Below are 15,219 nucleotides of genomic sequence, written 5' to 3'. Positions count from 1 at the left end.
GGAGACGCGGATGTGGTGAGTAGGCAGACGGGGGAACGCACAAAAATTAGTTAAGGCGGGATGGTTGGAAGGTGGGCGGGGGAGGCGGGCATGCAGAAGAGTGCGCCAAGGGCGCAGCAGGGACTGAGGCGGCGCAGAGGCGACGTAGACATGCGGGCTCGAGCTTCGCGGGGGAGGGCGGGGGAGACGACGAAGGCGGGCGGCGGGGCGGGGAGGTCAGACTGGCAGCTTGGAGCCGCCGGTGTTGGCCAGCTTGTCGGCGACCTGTGAGAGTGGGGGAATGGGGGCGCGGTTAGTCGGTGAGGGCGGTGACGCGCGCGGGGAGAGAGGCAAGCCAGGGGGGGGTGGGTGGGTGAGCTGCGTACGTATTTGAAGCCGGGCATGCTGAGGACGTTGCCGACGACGGGCATGCGTCTCAAAAAGGAGATGACGACGGGGAAGAAGTCGCCGAAGAGGTTGATGAAGCCGAAGGCCTCGATGACGATGCCGACGACGGGCTTGCCCAGGAGGACGAGGGCCATGCCGGCGAAGAAGAGGGCCGAGCCCTTGGCCTTGCGGCGCTGGAAGAAGAAGCGGACGGCGCGGGTCGGGCCGATGATGAGGATGACGCCGGCGAGGAAGAGGACGTTGCCCATCGCCAGCAGCCCCTTGTCGAAGAAGAAGGCGATGCCGAGCACGGAGAAGGCGAGGCCGAACGCGGTTAGACCGATCCCGATCTTGCGCAGGTCGCTCACCGCGAAGGGGGACGCCATGGAGTGAGAGCGGCGGCGTGCTCACATATGTCGCGCTGAGGAAAGGTGGGGGGGAGGGGACGGTGGCTCGGGGTGAGGTGGGGATAGTGGTCACCGGGATGGGGGGGATGGTGAGTTGGCTGCGGCTGTTGATTGATTGTGACCTTGGCAAACATGCAACGCCCTTCCGCTGTGCAACGCTCCGAATTTGCTCATTCCTGATGCTGTAAGAATACCGATTCTCCTCCAATCAGAGCCGAATTTTCTCATCCTGATACTGTAAGAATACCAATTCTCTTCCAATCAGAGCAGAGACACTTGGCGCCTGATCATTCACTGATCGCGCACCGTGACGCCATCCCTCCGCAACCGCCGCAGCCTCCCGCAGCCCTCTGTTCCGAAAGCGACCGACCCCAGCGTAGCCAGTTCGTCTTCCCTACGTCCTCCCCCCCTTCCTCCCCCCCTTCCTGACATTCCTACCTTCCCCGTTACTTCACCCCCTTTTCTAGTATGTCGTGGCTTTGGAGCACCGCGCCGCCGTCCGACGAGGCCTCCCCCGGGCCTGCAGAGGAGCTGTCGAGTGACCCGTACGGTACGGGCTCTCCGTCGGACTTTGCGAGCGCCTTCGACGACGACTTCGACGCGTCCACCCCGCCGGCCGATTCCTTCGACATCTACTCCACTGCCCCGACCCCTTCCTTCTCCGCCGACGCATTCGACACGCCCCTCCCCTCGTCCTCGTCCGCGCCGGCGATCGACTTCGGCTCGATGGGCCGCATCAACCCGTCGGTGCTCTCGCCGCGCTCGCTGCGCGCGCGCCCGTTGGACGACGTCGAATACGTCTTCGCCGAGGACTACCGCGCCTTCCGCAAGAAGTCGGGCACCGAGCAGCTCACCTACCTCGCCGGCGGCTCGTACTTGACCGGCGCCGTCATCGGCGCCGGCCGCGGCTTCTACGGCGCCATGCACGACAGCGCTGGGAAAGCCGCGAAGCTTAGGGTCAACGCCGTGCTGAACGGCACGGGGAAGAGAGGCGCGGCTATGGCCAATACTTTTGGCGTTCTCGCCCTGGCTTTTTGCTTGTCGGAGAGCATCCTGTACAACTATACCAGTGATGAGACGCTGACTAACTATGCCGCGGCTGGCGCGGCAGCAGGCGCGCTGTATAAGAGCACGCGCGGCCCGAGGACGGCGGCTATCTGGGCCGCTGCCGGCGCCGCTACGGCTATTGGTACCGTTTGGGCGTCGAGGGAGGGGTATTATGGAAGGGGGTTGCAAGGCGTTTTGTGAGGGGGGTCGCCTTCGATTGTTTTGCTGTACTTTTTTTTTGGTTTTGGCCAAGTTTTATCGGTGGACGGGCTAGGTGAAGGTGGATGGGCGCTGATGCTTTTGTGAATATTGATCTGCGTGATGGGCAAAGCTGCATGCTTTGCGGGAGGTGAGAATTGTTTAGAATAGAAGTGCTTTTCCTCGGTTTGCTCTTGCAATGTGGGCACGACCCTCGATGTAGCGAACTTTGTGCTCTCATGTTTGTTGTGACGGGTGTAGTGAGATATAGTGTTGCCTTGTTCAAAGGCTTGATGATGATGCCGAGGTATGAAGTGGATGCTACTTTTGAGCGCGCCTTCTTCAAAGAAGGCACGAATGGCGGGCGTTTTGCTTTTGGTGCTTTTGTGGTGGCACAGTTGATCTTTTGCTGAATGCAGTGAGGTATGGACAAGATCTGCAGTGCTGCTTTTTTTCGTGAAGACAGCAACTTTTGGGGCGCACAGTTGCGGCCAGTGTATGTCATCAATTGTACATCGCCGCGCTCAATCATGTGTTTTCATGTAGGGTACATTCGCTAAACAGAAACACTTTTCTGGAAGAAGAACAAGCTTGTATATTTGTCTTGGTTCGTTGCCAATCCAGGGTCGCAGGACCGCTTTCATGAATCAGCTTTGCATCCCACTGCAGCCTTCTGTTTGTGCGGGGGGATGCATGGCTCCTACAGTATACAGTCGGTACCGTTGAAGGCAGCAACCGAGAGCATCCCGATATTGTTGCTTGCGTTGCCGTCGGAGGCTGCCCACGGTCCAGGGACTCGTGTTTGACAACTGCAGCAAGTGTGCGGCCAGCTACACTTATTGGGTGCATCCAGAAAATAACACTGTATCACTCGACTACTTTTTTGAGCAATCAGCGACCGATAAAGTGGTCGCCGGCTGACTACTTTTGACCATCTGATCAAGCCCTCTCGACCCCTCTCCACTCCACCACTCCCGCACCACTTCCCATTCCATCCTTGCGCACTGGAGTTCCACATTCCAAGACCCCTCTCTCGAGCTGTCGGTGATGCCCGCTTCGCCAATGCCCTTTCAGAACAGCCGCAAGCACACTCTGGCAGCTCTAGCAGTATCGCTAGCAGCTCTGGCGATATGTCTTGTCGCCCGGAGGAGGACAACAATGCGCCGCAAGCGCCGTCATCGCAACAAGAACCCAAAGTACCTCCGCCCAGCCATTATTCGCCCTCGCACACAGCGGTCCACTCCTTGGCATTGTAAGAGACAGTAAGTAGGCTTCTGAGATTCACCACAACTAGAGAAGGATTTAAAAACAGGACTCTAAAAATCGAGAAATTGCTACCAATGAGTAAAACTGGGATTCGTTGACTTGATCCATTCCCTACCACGTGAAGTATCTCTACGACAACTCTCTTAGTCGACAGCATGCAGCCAAGCTTTGTTGCAAGTGCCTGCGATGCCAGCTGCCCTTTCCCGCTGAACAATCTTCCGTACGGCGTATTCTCACAGAAGGACACCAGCCGCTCCGTATGTGTTGCCATCGGCGATCGTGTTCTGGACCTCGCCAAATTGGCATCTCGACTCCCAGAGATCTTCCCAGGACCTCTCGTCACTGCCAAAACCGCTGGAACCATATTTTCCGAAGCAACCCTGAATGCTTTCCTCGCACTTGGAAAGCCAGCGTGGCTTGAAGTTCGCGTTGCTCTCCAAGATGCACTCTCTGCTGCTCCTAAGCGGCAGAGTGGCTTAAAAGAGGCGGGGAAAGATATGCAGGCGGAACTCATGCCGCTGCAGTCTGATGTCACCATGCATCTCCCGGCAAAGATTGGCGACTACACAGACTTTTACTCGTCTCTGAACCATGCCAGAAACGTAGGAACAATGTTTCGCGGTCCCGAGAACGCATTGCCGCCCAACTGGCTTCATATGCCAATTGGGTATCACGGACGTGCGTCTTCTGTTGTTGTATCTGGTACTCCTGTCACTAGACCATGCGGCCAACTTCGTCCGAATCCGGAAGCACCACCAGTGTTTGCTCCTTGTAGGTTGCTTGATTTCGAGCTCGAAATGGCGACATTGATCGGAGGTCCAGAGAACGAACTGGGAAAACGGATACCAATGAATGAGGCTGGCGACCGCATCTTTGGCTTTTCCCTCATGAACGATTGGAGTGCGAGGGACATTCAGAAGTGGGAGTATGTGCCACTTGGGCCTTTTGGCGCGAAGAGCTTCGCCACGACGATTAGTCCATGGATTATTCCATTAGAAGCACTTGAGCCGTTTAAACAAGAGCCGCAAGCACAAGACCCCGAGGTGCTACCTTACTTGAGAGGGGAAAGTAGCATGAGAGGACATTGCACATACAACATTGACCTTACTGTGAAGCTGCAAAGTGTCGCAGGAGAGCTGCCATCCACCGTTTGTAGAAGTAACTTCAAAAACTTGTACTGGACAGTTGCCCAACAAATTACTCATCACGCCGTGACTGGTTGCAATATGCAACCTGGTGACTTGATAGCATCCGGAACCATATCTGGGGAAGATGGTAAGCACCAAACTTCAAGCTCCAAAATTCCTCCATATGTGTCCCTGTGCCGGAGCTATCTGCTCTTACTGACAATTTCGTAATTTATCTACTCCCGTTCTTTCTCTTACAAAGCGTCCGCGTTTGGTTCAATGCTAGAGCTATCCTGGAAGGGGACAAAGGAGATAGCATTAGAGAACTGTGATTCTCCAACCACACGGAAATTTTTGCAGGATGGTGACACTGTAGTTATGGAAGGCCACGCAGTTGGCAATGGTTTTACAATCGGCTTCGGTGACTGCTCGGGTAATATTTTACCAGCATCTAAAGAGTAAAACGTCTCGAAAGCGCTTCTCAAACAGCCTCGTGGATAAGGAGACAGCCACCAGAGCGTCCTCGGACCATAGTGGAAGTGGCCATGAATCTATCCATGATGCGCAAACTTGCGCTTCTTCGCATTCGTGATGCCCTGATGGGTATCACTTCAACCGGCCATTGCAGAAACTAGCTCCAAACTGGCTACACTGTCGTCCTCCCTGGCTCAGCAAGTAATCTTCCATCCCGGACACCGCCCCTAAAGGATATCAAGTCTTTTTCCTCGTCTCTGCCTCCCCCCGTGATCCGTTTCTTACCTTAGGTGACTACGCACTATGCGTTGTTCCACAAGTCAGGGAAGCAGCAGGGCACAGCACCTATACAATTTTTTATTCGGCGATACCAATGCTGCTACCGTCGACAAAGTTTATCGTATTGTCAACCTTACCACACCACTTTGACAGCCTTTGGGCCATTTGCCCGATCGGCTCCCGCCCCAAAACTCTAGGTCTAACTCGGGTGACTGTAAACCGCTCATCGACATTGTCAATGACACCAGAAATGAGCCCGAGGCTCATCGCCCTCATGAGCAAATACTCAACCTCCCTGGGCGGCAAGCGGCACGCCTTCTTCACATCCTCAAACGAGATGCTATGTTCCAACGATCGCGAAAAGGCCAATTCCAGCAGCGCCAAAATCGTGATCTTCTGCTTCAGGAATTCTTCGTTGGCTACAAGAACGGGCTGCTCGACCATCTTATCAGAGGATGCGCTGCACACGGCATCAAACTGGTCTAGATTCCCGGTGCTAAAAGCCTCCAAGAGCAGCAGCAACCACTCCTGTTCCGTTCCACGCAAAGAATGGACGATAGCGTGGGAAAGGACCTCACCGAAATTGTAAATGCCGTTCCCGACAAGCGCGGCCATGCCGATATCAAAGGCCCACTGCTGCTGACTGTCGATGGAAATAGAGTGTGCAGGCGTGTACGCAAGAAACTGGAGCGCGTTCTGGAAAAAGTCAGCGGCGGTCCCGACGACTTTGTGGTACTCGGCAGCGGCGCGGTAGTAGACCGAGTAGACTTGTGCGGTCATGTCGTTGCTCGTGACAATTTCCGAGGCCTTTTCGAAAGTGCGCTTCGAGGCGGGGTTGTCCGAATCCTTCATCTGGAGCGAGGCGACGTGGCTGAGGAGAAGGACGTGGGCTTCGGGGTTTTTAGTGAAGACGGTGGGCTGGTTTTCGGCGCCGAGCAAAGGGGTAAGGAAGGCGAGGCCATCTTTCGCAGATGCGTCCAACTCGGTTTGGACGATGCGCGTGACGATTTGGACCAGGGTTACGGGGTTGAGGTTTTTCTCGAGAGTCTTGAGAAAGTGCAGGTAGAGGTCACGCATGTTGGGGATCGGGGCGTTGTCGACGACATCTTTCACTTTCTGCGAGCATTTGATATGGGAGTGGAAGGGATAGTGTGTTAGATGGGGAGCAATTCGGAATCGGTGATGCAGGGGGAAGAGAGAAGCGCGCTTACCTCCGTGAGTTGGTGCCAGAGCTTGTTGTCGTAGAGATCCTTGATTTCAGTGAGAGTCGCTTTCTCCGGGTCGGGCGCGGATTCGAGCCGCTTCGTGATGTACTGGAGGGCGGGGGCAGTGACCGGCATTTTGGATGCGGGTGGATGAGGCGAGGAGGTAGAATCGGGGTGATTCGTTTCAGAGAAGTTTGATGTAGCCCGATGCGCCGGTTCCAGCGGGCGAGTTCAGGGTGAGGCGATGTGGGGCGGATGATGATTCGGACACTAGACCGTGCTGCAAATCTCGGCTACCGTGCGGTTACTGTACTTTGTAGCCATGAATTTTTACCTTTAGTCGCTAATATTTTAGAAAATGGGATTTTTGGAGAATGGCGGTACTGCAGCCAATCGAGAACGACTACTGTATGTTGACGGGAAATCCGAACTTTCCTAATTCCAAGTGTGCGCACACAAAAACGCAACTCTCACGTTCATTACGGCATCGAGACGAGTGAATTTAGATGCCCACTTTGAGCCATTCTTGATATCTTCTCTACACGAAAGAGGGCTCAATACTGACGTCAGAATGAGCAAGAGAAAAGCAGTGTGTGGCATTACTTTCTACCGCACTAAGAATTGCAAAGATTTTAATTCCCTTCCGCCATCCACTCTAGCGACCCAAACCTAGTCATCGAGCAGTAAGTCTCTACAGGCGGGGTGTTTCAACTCCCAGAAAAAGCACATCTTTCGTATCTTTTTATCGAGACAGAGCACGCCTGAACAAATGAACAATTGACATCAATTGTTCATTTGTTGAGGTGTGAGCCACGCGATTGGATGCAGCATTCATCGTCGTTGCTGTTCTCCCCGTACCCTGTTCTCGCCGTTGTTGCCGTTGTTAATTGTTCAAAAGAACAATTGACATCAATTGTTCATTTTTAATTGTTCAAAAGAACAATGGACATCAATTGTTCATTTGTTGAGGCGTGAGCCACGCGATTGGATGCAGCATTCATCGTCGTTGCTGTTGCTCCCCGTACCCTGTTCTCGCCGTTGTTAATTGTTCAAAAAAACCGCATTTTTTTTAATCTCACAGAGGGCAGAATTTCGCAGCTGCGGAGCCTCTGCTGCTCTTCCCTTTAGCTTCTTGTGCGTAGCAAGCTAGCTGCCATCTCCAACGGAAAACCTGTCGGTTTTCACAGAGCCCAGACAGCGTGCTCCACCTTTGCGTCAATTACCCCAATTGCATTCACGGTTAACCGCTAGCAATAAGCACACTGGTCATCGTCATCGTCGTGCAAAGGATCGGGCGGACTAAGCCCAGCCTTCCAGTTCTCCGCACAGCCCTCCCCGCCGCTCCCTAGCATGCTGAGGCGGCGTAACCGTCCTGATCATGAAGTACCGTCTGGGCTACGAAGCCGTAATAACTATCCAGCGCGCGCGCTTGCACCCCGCCGACCTTCACGCCTCCTCCGATACGCCGGTCACGACCAACCCGTACGTGCACCTGGGCGTGATGGTTCCGAAGGGGAACAAAGACGTGACCGTGCCGACGAACTGCGCGACGCGCGTGCTCAACTGCACCAACGACCCCGTCTGGAACCAGACCTTCTGCCTTCCCGTCATGCCCAACTCGGACGTCCTCGTGCTGCAGGTCTTTGACCACCGCTCCTCGCAGCTCGCAGTCCGGCTCAACCAGGTCCCGGGCGCCGCCGCCGCGCAGAGGACGCAGCTGTTTGCGAGGCTGTCCGAGAGCTTTAACGAGGATGCCCGAACCTCGGAGTCCTCCATTCCCACGATTTATGGCCAGGAGGAGACCGAGAAGGTCCCGTCTGGTGTCCTCATTGGGCTGTGTTTGCTACCGGTGGCACGAATCCCGCCGAATGCAACCATCTCCAGACATGCAATGGAGATATTCCCGAGCCCGACAGAGCCGAGCGTCGGGCGGCTGTATATAGCCACCAAGATAGAGAAGAAGCAGACACCGATGTTGACGAAAGAGGATATTTCCGATCCTGCTATTATCGGACAATTTCACTCGACGAGGCTGCTTGCATCGGAGTCTCGGTTTTTGGGGATTGGCGAGCTGGCGGCTTTCTTGTTCGAGGAAGGGTACTCGACGTCGCCGACGGAGAACTGGGATCGCGCCGTCACTATGCTAGCGCAGCAGTTGGCCTTTAGGATGTATCAGATCAAGTCATCGGACAAGGAGGATACTGAACACTATTTAGAGAGCCTCAAGGATGAAGAGAACCTCGAGAAGGCGAAGAGACGGGTGGAAAAGGAGGGAGGGTTGTGGGATGGTTTGTGACTAAGGCCTGAGTGGTTTTTGTTTCAACACGCTTATTACTTTTTCTGGCTCTTTGTCGAGATACATAATAAACAACGTAACGGCGAGGCCATCATATGTGCCAGCACGAATTGTCCGTATCGGCCAGTGTGACACAGAGCCAAGGCGAAGACAGTATAGTATGTTCAGAAAGAAAGCTCAGTAACTTTGCTGCGCAAGAGCATCGTCTCGTTCACTTCGTAAAGACCGTCCGCAGTAGCGGACGCAGAGCGACATGTACAATTGCTAACCGGGCACGAGATGAGATCTGCAATAAAAAGTAGTTTTATTCCTGGCTTCAGAAATGTAATGATTGTATTTGCTCATGCGTAACCTTCGAAGGGTACTATCAAGGAATCCTTCCGAATTAGTATTCGTCCTCATCCTCATCCGCTTCACCGGAAACTGCGGCATAGTCGTGTTCGAGCATCGCAAGGTTCTCACGGGCCTCTGAGAACTCACCCTCCTCCATACCCTCTCCGACGTACCAATGCACGACGGCGCGCTTGGCATACATGAGATCGAACATAACGTCAATGCGAGCAAACACCCCAGCTGCTCTGCCAGATCCCGGCGGTCTAAAGTTTAGACTCTAAAACAGAACTGGGGCGGTTTAGACTCTAAAACAGAACTGGGGCGGTTTAGACTCCAAACCGCCCCAGTTCTGACCCTACCTAAACGAAGCATAGCCTATTTCCCTAAATTAGGTTATATAGGTCTAGTTTTCACTAAGTTGTTCATTACATCTCTAGGAATCTCGGTCTCGCCATCTTCACATGGTTGAGTGACTGACTCGATCATCTTCGCCGTGTCGATTGCTGGGGGCGGGGTTCCCCAGCCAAGGCTCTTGCCGAGCGCTGCGTAATCACGAGTGGTACGCTGGTACTGCACTATTAGCGTGGGCCTGTCACTCTCTTTGAGCTTGGCTATCAATTCGTCACCATCGACGCTATACCAACCTAACTTCTTTGACGCTCTGTGATCAAAGTTGTACCACGACGGAGGGTCGCACCGAATAGTGCTGATTCTGATCTCTGACCACCAGTCGTGCGGTATCAATAATTGGTAGATAGTAGTGGGCCTGACCACTGCGGCTGTCAACATTACCCTCCACGACCGCTTGACATGATCTTTGGGGCGCGCCTTCCTGACCCAATTAACTGCCACGGACTTGTTGTTCTCTTTTTGGTCTCCAAGTGGACTTATGTGTAGGGCCTTACTACCCATGTCTTCTCGGACGTCGTCTAAGATCGCAAATGTCGCCCGCTTTGCAGCAAGAATGGCTGCATCCCTAGTCGCAAGCTCGTTCCTGTATAATCGCTCAAAGCGGTCGTAGAATCTCTGAGCTGTCAAAGTCATTGTATTATTATCGGAAGCCTTGCTCAACATCGCCGTCAGTACGTGCTTCGGGACTAGCCCTGCTCTAGCGCGGCTCCTTGAAATAATCAGAGCACTTTGGAGTTCTTCGGGGCTAAAAACTGAGTCGAGTCCGTACTCGTGCTCTTCCAAGAACCCCTCCATATCTGCTTCATTGCCAGCCTCGGTAGTGAACACTATTTGCTTTCGCACGCTCGGGGGAAACTGCTCCTTGTAATACTCCTTAAACGGGGCCCAGTTGCTAGGATTGCGCGCACTGGCGTCAATCACTATTATGACCAAAGCAACGTATGGAGCTTTGCTCACAAAGCCAGCGATCGCTTGCGAATTCGACGAATCAAGTCCGTTACTATCGCGAACGCCTGGCGTGTCTATGATGTTGTAATCATTCCCTCCGTCGCGTCGAACGCCGATAGCGCATCCGAACGTACCTGTGCTACTCTGTGTGACTCGCTCGTCGGCTCCCGTGAGTGCATTAAATATAGTCGTTTTCCCTGATCCGCTGTCGCCGATCAAGTGAACCATCCGTCGGCTGTGATCAAACTCATCATCACCGACGATCCTTACCTCTGACATATCCGACAAATCTATCCTTTTACCTAGGAGCTTTTGCCAGGACGATGCCATGTGCATCAGCTTGTCCTTTTCGCGATGACCTTTCATGACTGCACGTATCGAAATACCCGGATATACAGATAAACATCCGCAAAACTCTACGAGTTTGGCGACTTTGTCAGGGCAATCTCGCTGGATAGCTACCACGTAGTACGTCTTCTCCGAGCTACCCCGTTTAGTCTTCATCGCGCTGAGGACCACATCGATGCTAGAGGCAACTTCATACATGAGATACATTCGATAACTAGTCTCATCCGGAAATCGCGACTTCGTTCCGTTCGCAGCCTGCTCCTGCGCGATAGACCGTACTGTTCGTTCAATTTCCTTTGCTGAATCCTGGAGCTCATTTTTGCAGCGCGTGGTGAGAGTCATAACTTCTTTATGCCTCATGCGAGCCTTCCGCTCTGCCAAGATGTCGGCCACTGAGGGGACGCCAATCAGTGAAATCAAGTCGGCGACAGACATGCTGCGGTCCTGGCCGATCTGCACTAAGCATAAATAGGGCTCGGATAGGGGTAGTCGAGGTCGAAATGGAAGTCCAGCGGACAATTAGCGGTTGAGAGTTCGTCGTGATTTTGGGTACGTCTTGATGAGAAATAACTCCCAGTAGAGCCTTTGCGAGTCTTAGCAGTTGAGAGGAAAGCGTGAAACCTCTCTCCTCACTCACTCTCTCCCCCCCGCCCGGGGTATATAAGTAACCTTGTTGTGCTGCGCAGGAACTCGCTGAGCGCACACCAGGTCATGTAACCTGGTGTGCGCTCAGCGAGTTCCGACATCGCATCGTCATCGGCATACAGTGCTTCCCCCCTTATAAGAATAAGGACGGGAGATACTGTAGGCTCAGTATTGTATAAAACGGAAAAGCGGCAATAGTGCCTCCTACGATATAGATTACTGTATAGTATACAGCTTTATATATATTCTATACTACTGTATACAGTGTATACAGTAGTATAGAATATATATAAAGCGGCAACAGTGCCTCCTACGATATACTATACAGTAATCTCTCTTTATAAGAATGAGGACAGGAAAGGACATTATTATTCATGTAAAGAGAATATTCCTATGGCGGCAGTTATGATGCTTGTCCAGCAAGGTTACTGGCCGCTGAAAAGAAGGAATCAATTCTCGTTTGCTTCTGCGTTTGCACTTTGGCAGCTGATCTCAGCTCTCTCAAGAGATCTCTTTTGATGCACCGAAGGTAGCGTAGTACAGTACAGCCAAATTCGGAACATCCGTCAGACCATTATCAAAATACGTTCCCTTCTACATACTGTACTTCATGGGATAAAGCGACATTCGACATACTATATTCTTATGTCGCATATGAATAAATGTCATGAAAATAGGGTTGTTTTGGCCATTCCCAGGACGGGAAACAGTGTATGTATTCTACTAAAAAGAATATTCTTTTGCGGGTCATTCTTTTAAAGAGAGACTAAGTTACCCTTCCCAGGGAGGGTAATTTGGAGTGAATTTCAAACAATATAAATGAAAAAAGTGCTTCACATGGACCTCACGCGATTATGAGTAACCAATCGCTGCCTGATGGTGTCGGAAACCACGTCCATGCATCAAAACCTGGCTGAAAACAACGGAAAACAATTTAGCTCGAAGATTCCGCTCCACTCTCAGCCGGTCTGATTTTCTACGATGCAGGGTAATTTGGAGTACGGTTTTCGCCACTGCTCAGCCAATTTTTGGACACTGAATTGGAAATTGGACATGGTTGCGAGTACTGTACAGTTATAATGTCTCCCGCTTTTTTTTAGCGTAAATCAATACTCCAAATCACCCTCGCACTCCAAATTACCCTCCCAGGGAAGGGTACGTGTACTGTATCGTATGAGGCACTGTTGCCGCTTATAGTCCTACGGTATCCCCTGAACTGTATTCGCCCCTGAATAGATCTTTTGAACAGTTGTCAATTGACAACGCACATATTATTGCTGTGACGGAGTGAGTCTCGTGCCCAAGGTCGTCCCGCGGCTGCGGGGCGAACGACGGCGAGCTTTTATTCGGTCCTGGCGCTGCTACCTACCTCAAATGGTGTGGCCTAGTCTGTGGCTGGCCTGTGGTGTGGGATTTCGTGAGGAATTCCCTAAAGAATTAGAAAAAGAGATTTTTATTAAAGTGTCAATGGACAGGTCTACGACCGACCGTCCGAGCCCGTGCAAAGTCCGTGCAGTCGGACAGTTTTTGCAGGTAGGCTCTGTGTTTTGACACAAACCTCTGGCCCGGTACGAACCTACAGTCCGCAGCGCGAGCCCTACTTATATACTACTTAACCCTTACAGTATCAAAAAGAAAGACAAGTTCTGACGCATCCAGCAATTAGAGAAATGGATGCGCCTCTATATCATACATTGTTTCACACTGCCACTTTTCCGATGGCAGAACTTGGCTGTGTACGATGAATCCACTTCTTCACCGGATTGCAGTCATAACTACAATTTATTAGGTTCTCAAGGGCATTGTTAGGGGTTTCCTTTGTGAGACCGTCTGCTATGTTGTGTTCCGACGAAACTAGGCCTACGTGCGAGATTTCTTGTCGGTTATAGCATTCCCTAGCAGATGTTATGTCTATCATGAGCCTTTTCTCAGTCGTTGACGAACCTGTGGTAATCACATCAAACATCTGAAGTGAGTCGGTCAGCATGTGAAGTGGGATCTTCATTTTAAAGATTGTCTCCGAATCATGTCTCATAATAAAGGCGCGGTCAAAACCGGATGCAAAAGCGTATACCTCTCCTCCTAAAATAGACCTGACCACTCTTTTCGACTTTCTGCTTGAATACTCCAGTATGTGAGCACGATCTGAACTATCACATAGCAAAGTTATGAACCCGAGTTGTGATGAAAGATCATCGTTTCTGGCAAAAGAAGCATCAGTGTAAACCCTCATGTGAAGAGAATCTTTTTTCAATGAGAAGAAAGTTAAACACCTGCTATGTGTCCACTTTAGATGTTTAATCGTGCAATTGAAAGCTTTTAGTTTTTCCGTCCCGAGAGTCTTCTCCGTTACTTGTGCGGCTTTGCTAATGGCACAGAGAGCGTTCGGACGTGTGTAGCCAATCCAAGCAAGAACAGACCGGTAAGACCTAAAACGTGCAAATGATGCGTCCATTGGTATAGGCTTAAGCTTCTTTGTATACTCTTTCGGCGTAACTGAGAAGGAGCCGTCTGGATAGGTTTTGATACAGGTTCCGAAGAACTCAAAATTATCCCAAAGTCGTTCTTTTGAGTCAAACTTCTTAAGAGAAAGTTTGGTAAGCTCTTGCATATCATCGTTTCCACCAATGCAACTGTCTTCCACGTACATTCCAAGCAGTCCGTCAAGGTCTTCCTCGTTTCGTTTCACATACAAGGAGGAATCACCAAGTAGAGGAACTAAGCCTAAGTCATACTTGACATGACGGTCAACTGTAACTCCCCAGTAGTCTCCAGCGTCTGTCATGCCATATATAGGTTTAAGAAGTTCGAGTATGTCCTCCTCACCAAGACCAAAATACTTCAGATCTGCTCTTTTTGGGAGGAGAAACACCTTGCGTGTCAGTTTGTCCTCTCTTTGTAGGTAGGCTTGTCTCACGTCATGAGAAAAGAGGCGAAATCCTTTCATCGCAGATACCGGCACAATAGTCCGAGTCGAACTTTGACGTAGAGTCGTAATGTTGTGGACCATATGTGCTTTTCCTCGATCGCGGTTGTCTTGGGCAACGTAGCGAGCCTTAGCGCGTTCGTCTGCGGAACCGAAGTTCTTCAAAGTGAGGACGAAACGACCACTTAGGACATTTGCCTTGTGGGGCAACGACGTTTTGGGAATTACTTGCTATGTTTCCATTTTTTGCAGTCCGTTCACCTCCTCCTCCATGGCCTTACAGAACTTAGACGATTTTGTAGCGATGTCGCTTTGATCAATGACCTGTGTCATGAGTGCTTGCGTTACAGACGTGATCTCATTTCTTGTGAGCATCTCGGGGGTGCTTAACGGCACATTTGCATCCTGTCGCGCAGTATCGCTAAACTCGTTTGGTGCTGGAGGAGGCGTCCCCCTGATTCTTTCAAGTATCGTGTCTACATCCCTTAACACATCTTCATTGTCGGCAGTGAAATTGTATGAATCATCGTTATTCACTGCAAGCGGTGTGCAGTCTGGGATAACAGGAGGGCTGTTGTAGGATTTAACTTTGTCGATGGATACATTCATAATCTTTCCCTCGAGCTGTATCGTTACACTCTTGTCTTTGACATCAAGAACAAGGTATGGTCCAGTCCATTGGTCCTCTGCCTTTTCTCGATAGAGAAGTACACGAGAGCCTATTGCAATATCATTGTCCTCTGCGGATGGGACGTTCATGCGCACGGCCCTAGAAATTCGTTCCTTGGCCATAGCAGACGCCATCTCTTTTCGCGCAGATTCCATAGCTTTCATACGGTTCATCTGCGCGGGTAAGTCCATAGGAACAATTGGTATCCTTGGAATTGCACCAAACATGAGGAACGTAGGTACCAAACTATGATATCCTGCCGTGTCATTCATT

General features: G+C 51.5%; 6 protein-coding genes; 3 read left to right on the top strand and 3 right to left on the bottom strand.

The window, feature by feature from the left end:
• Nucleotides 1–1,241: 1,241 nt before the first annotated feature.
• Nucleotides 1,242–2,957, top strand: CHC_T00005559001 (hypothetical protein). XM_005716665.1 is given in 2 exon segments: nt 1,242–2,021; nt 2,022–2,957. The coding sequence occupies 1 exon segment, from the start codon at nt 1,242–1,244 to the stop codon at nt 2,019–2,021; it is 780 nt and encodes a 259-aa protein (XP_005716722.1). The 3' UTR covers nt 2,022–2,957.
• Nucleotides 2,958–3,439: 482 nt separating this feature from the next.
• Nucleotides 3,440–4,897, top strand: CHC_T00005558001 (hypothetical protein). XM_005716664.1 is given in 5 exon segments: nt 3,440–3,563; nt 3,615–3,755; nt 3,780–4,559; nt 4,674–4,873; nt 4,874–4,897. The coding sequence occupies 4 exon segments, from the start codon at nt 3,440–3,442 to the stop codon at nt 4,871–4,873; spliced, it is 1,245 nt and encodes a 414-aa protein (XP_005716721.1). The 3' UTR covers nt 4,874–4,897.
• A 325-nt stretch (nt 4,898–5,222) lies between these two features.
• Nucleotides 5,223–6,596, bottom strand: CHC_T00005557001 (hypothetical protein). XM_005716663.1 is given in 4 exon segments: nt 5,223–5,242; nt 5,243–6,280; nt 6,376–6,504; nt 6,505–6,596. The coding sequence occupies 2 exon segments, from the start codon at nt 6,502–6,504 to the stop codon at nt 5,243–5,245; spliced, it is 1,167 nt and encodes a 388-aa protein (XP_005716720.1). The 5' UTR covers nt 6,505–6,596; the 3' UTR covers nt 5,223–5,242.
• Nucleotides 6,597–7,747: 1,151 nt separating this feature from the next.
• On the top strand, nt 7,748–8,665 carry CHC_T00005556001 (hypothetical protein). Its single transcript, XM_005716662.1, has one exon. It carries the CDS (start codon nt 7,748–7,750, stop codon nt 8,663–8,665), a length of 918 nt encoding a protein of 305 aa, XP_005716719.1.
• A 385-nt stretch (nt 8,666–9,050) lies between these two features.
• On the bottom strand, nt 9,051–9,200 carry CHC_T00005555001 (hypothetical protein). Its single transcript, XM_005716661.1, has one exon. It carries the CDS (start codon nt 9,198–9,200, stop codon nt 9,051–9,053), a length of 150 nt encoding a protein of 49 aa, XP_005716718.1.
• Nucleotides 9,201–9,391: 191 nt separating this feature from the next.
• CHC_T00005554001 (hypothetical protein) lies at nt 9,392–10,903 on the bottom strand. Its single transcript, XM_005716660.1, has one exon. The coding sequence runs from the start codon at nt 10,901–10,903 to the stop codon at nt 9,392–9,394; it is 1,512 nt and encodes a 503-aa protein (XP_005716717.1).
• Between the last annotated feature and the right edge of the window lie 4,316 nt (nt 10,904–15,219).

This window comes from Chondrus crispus, genomic scaffold (assembly GCF_000350225.1).
Source record: "Chondrus crispus Stackhouse genomic scaffold, scaffold_3, whole genome shotgun sequence".
In the NCBI taxonomy this organism is placed as follows: domain Eukaryota; phylum Rhodophyta; class Florideophyceae; order Gigartinales; family Gigartinaceae; genus Chondrus; species Chondrus crispus.
The sequence above is the reverse complement of the archived record's forward strand: the minus strand, read 5'-3'. Positions and strand labels throughout refer to the sequence as shown.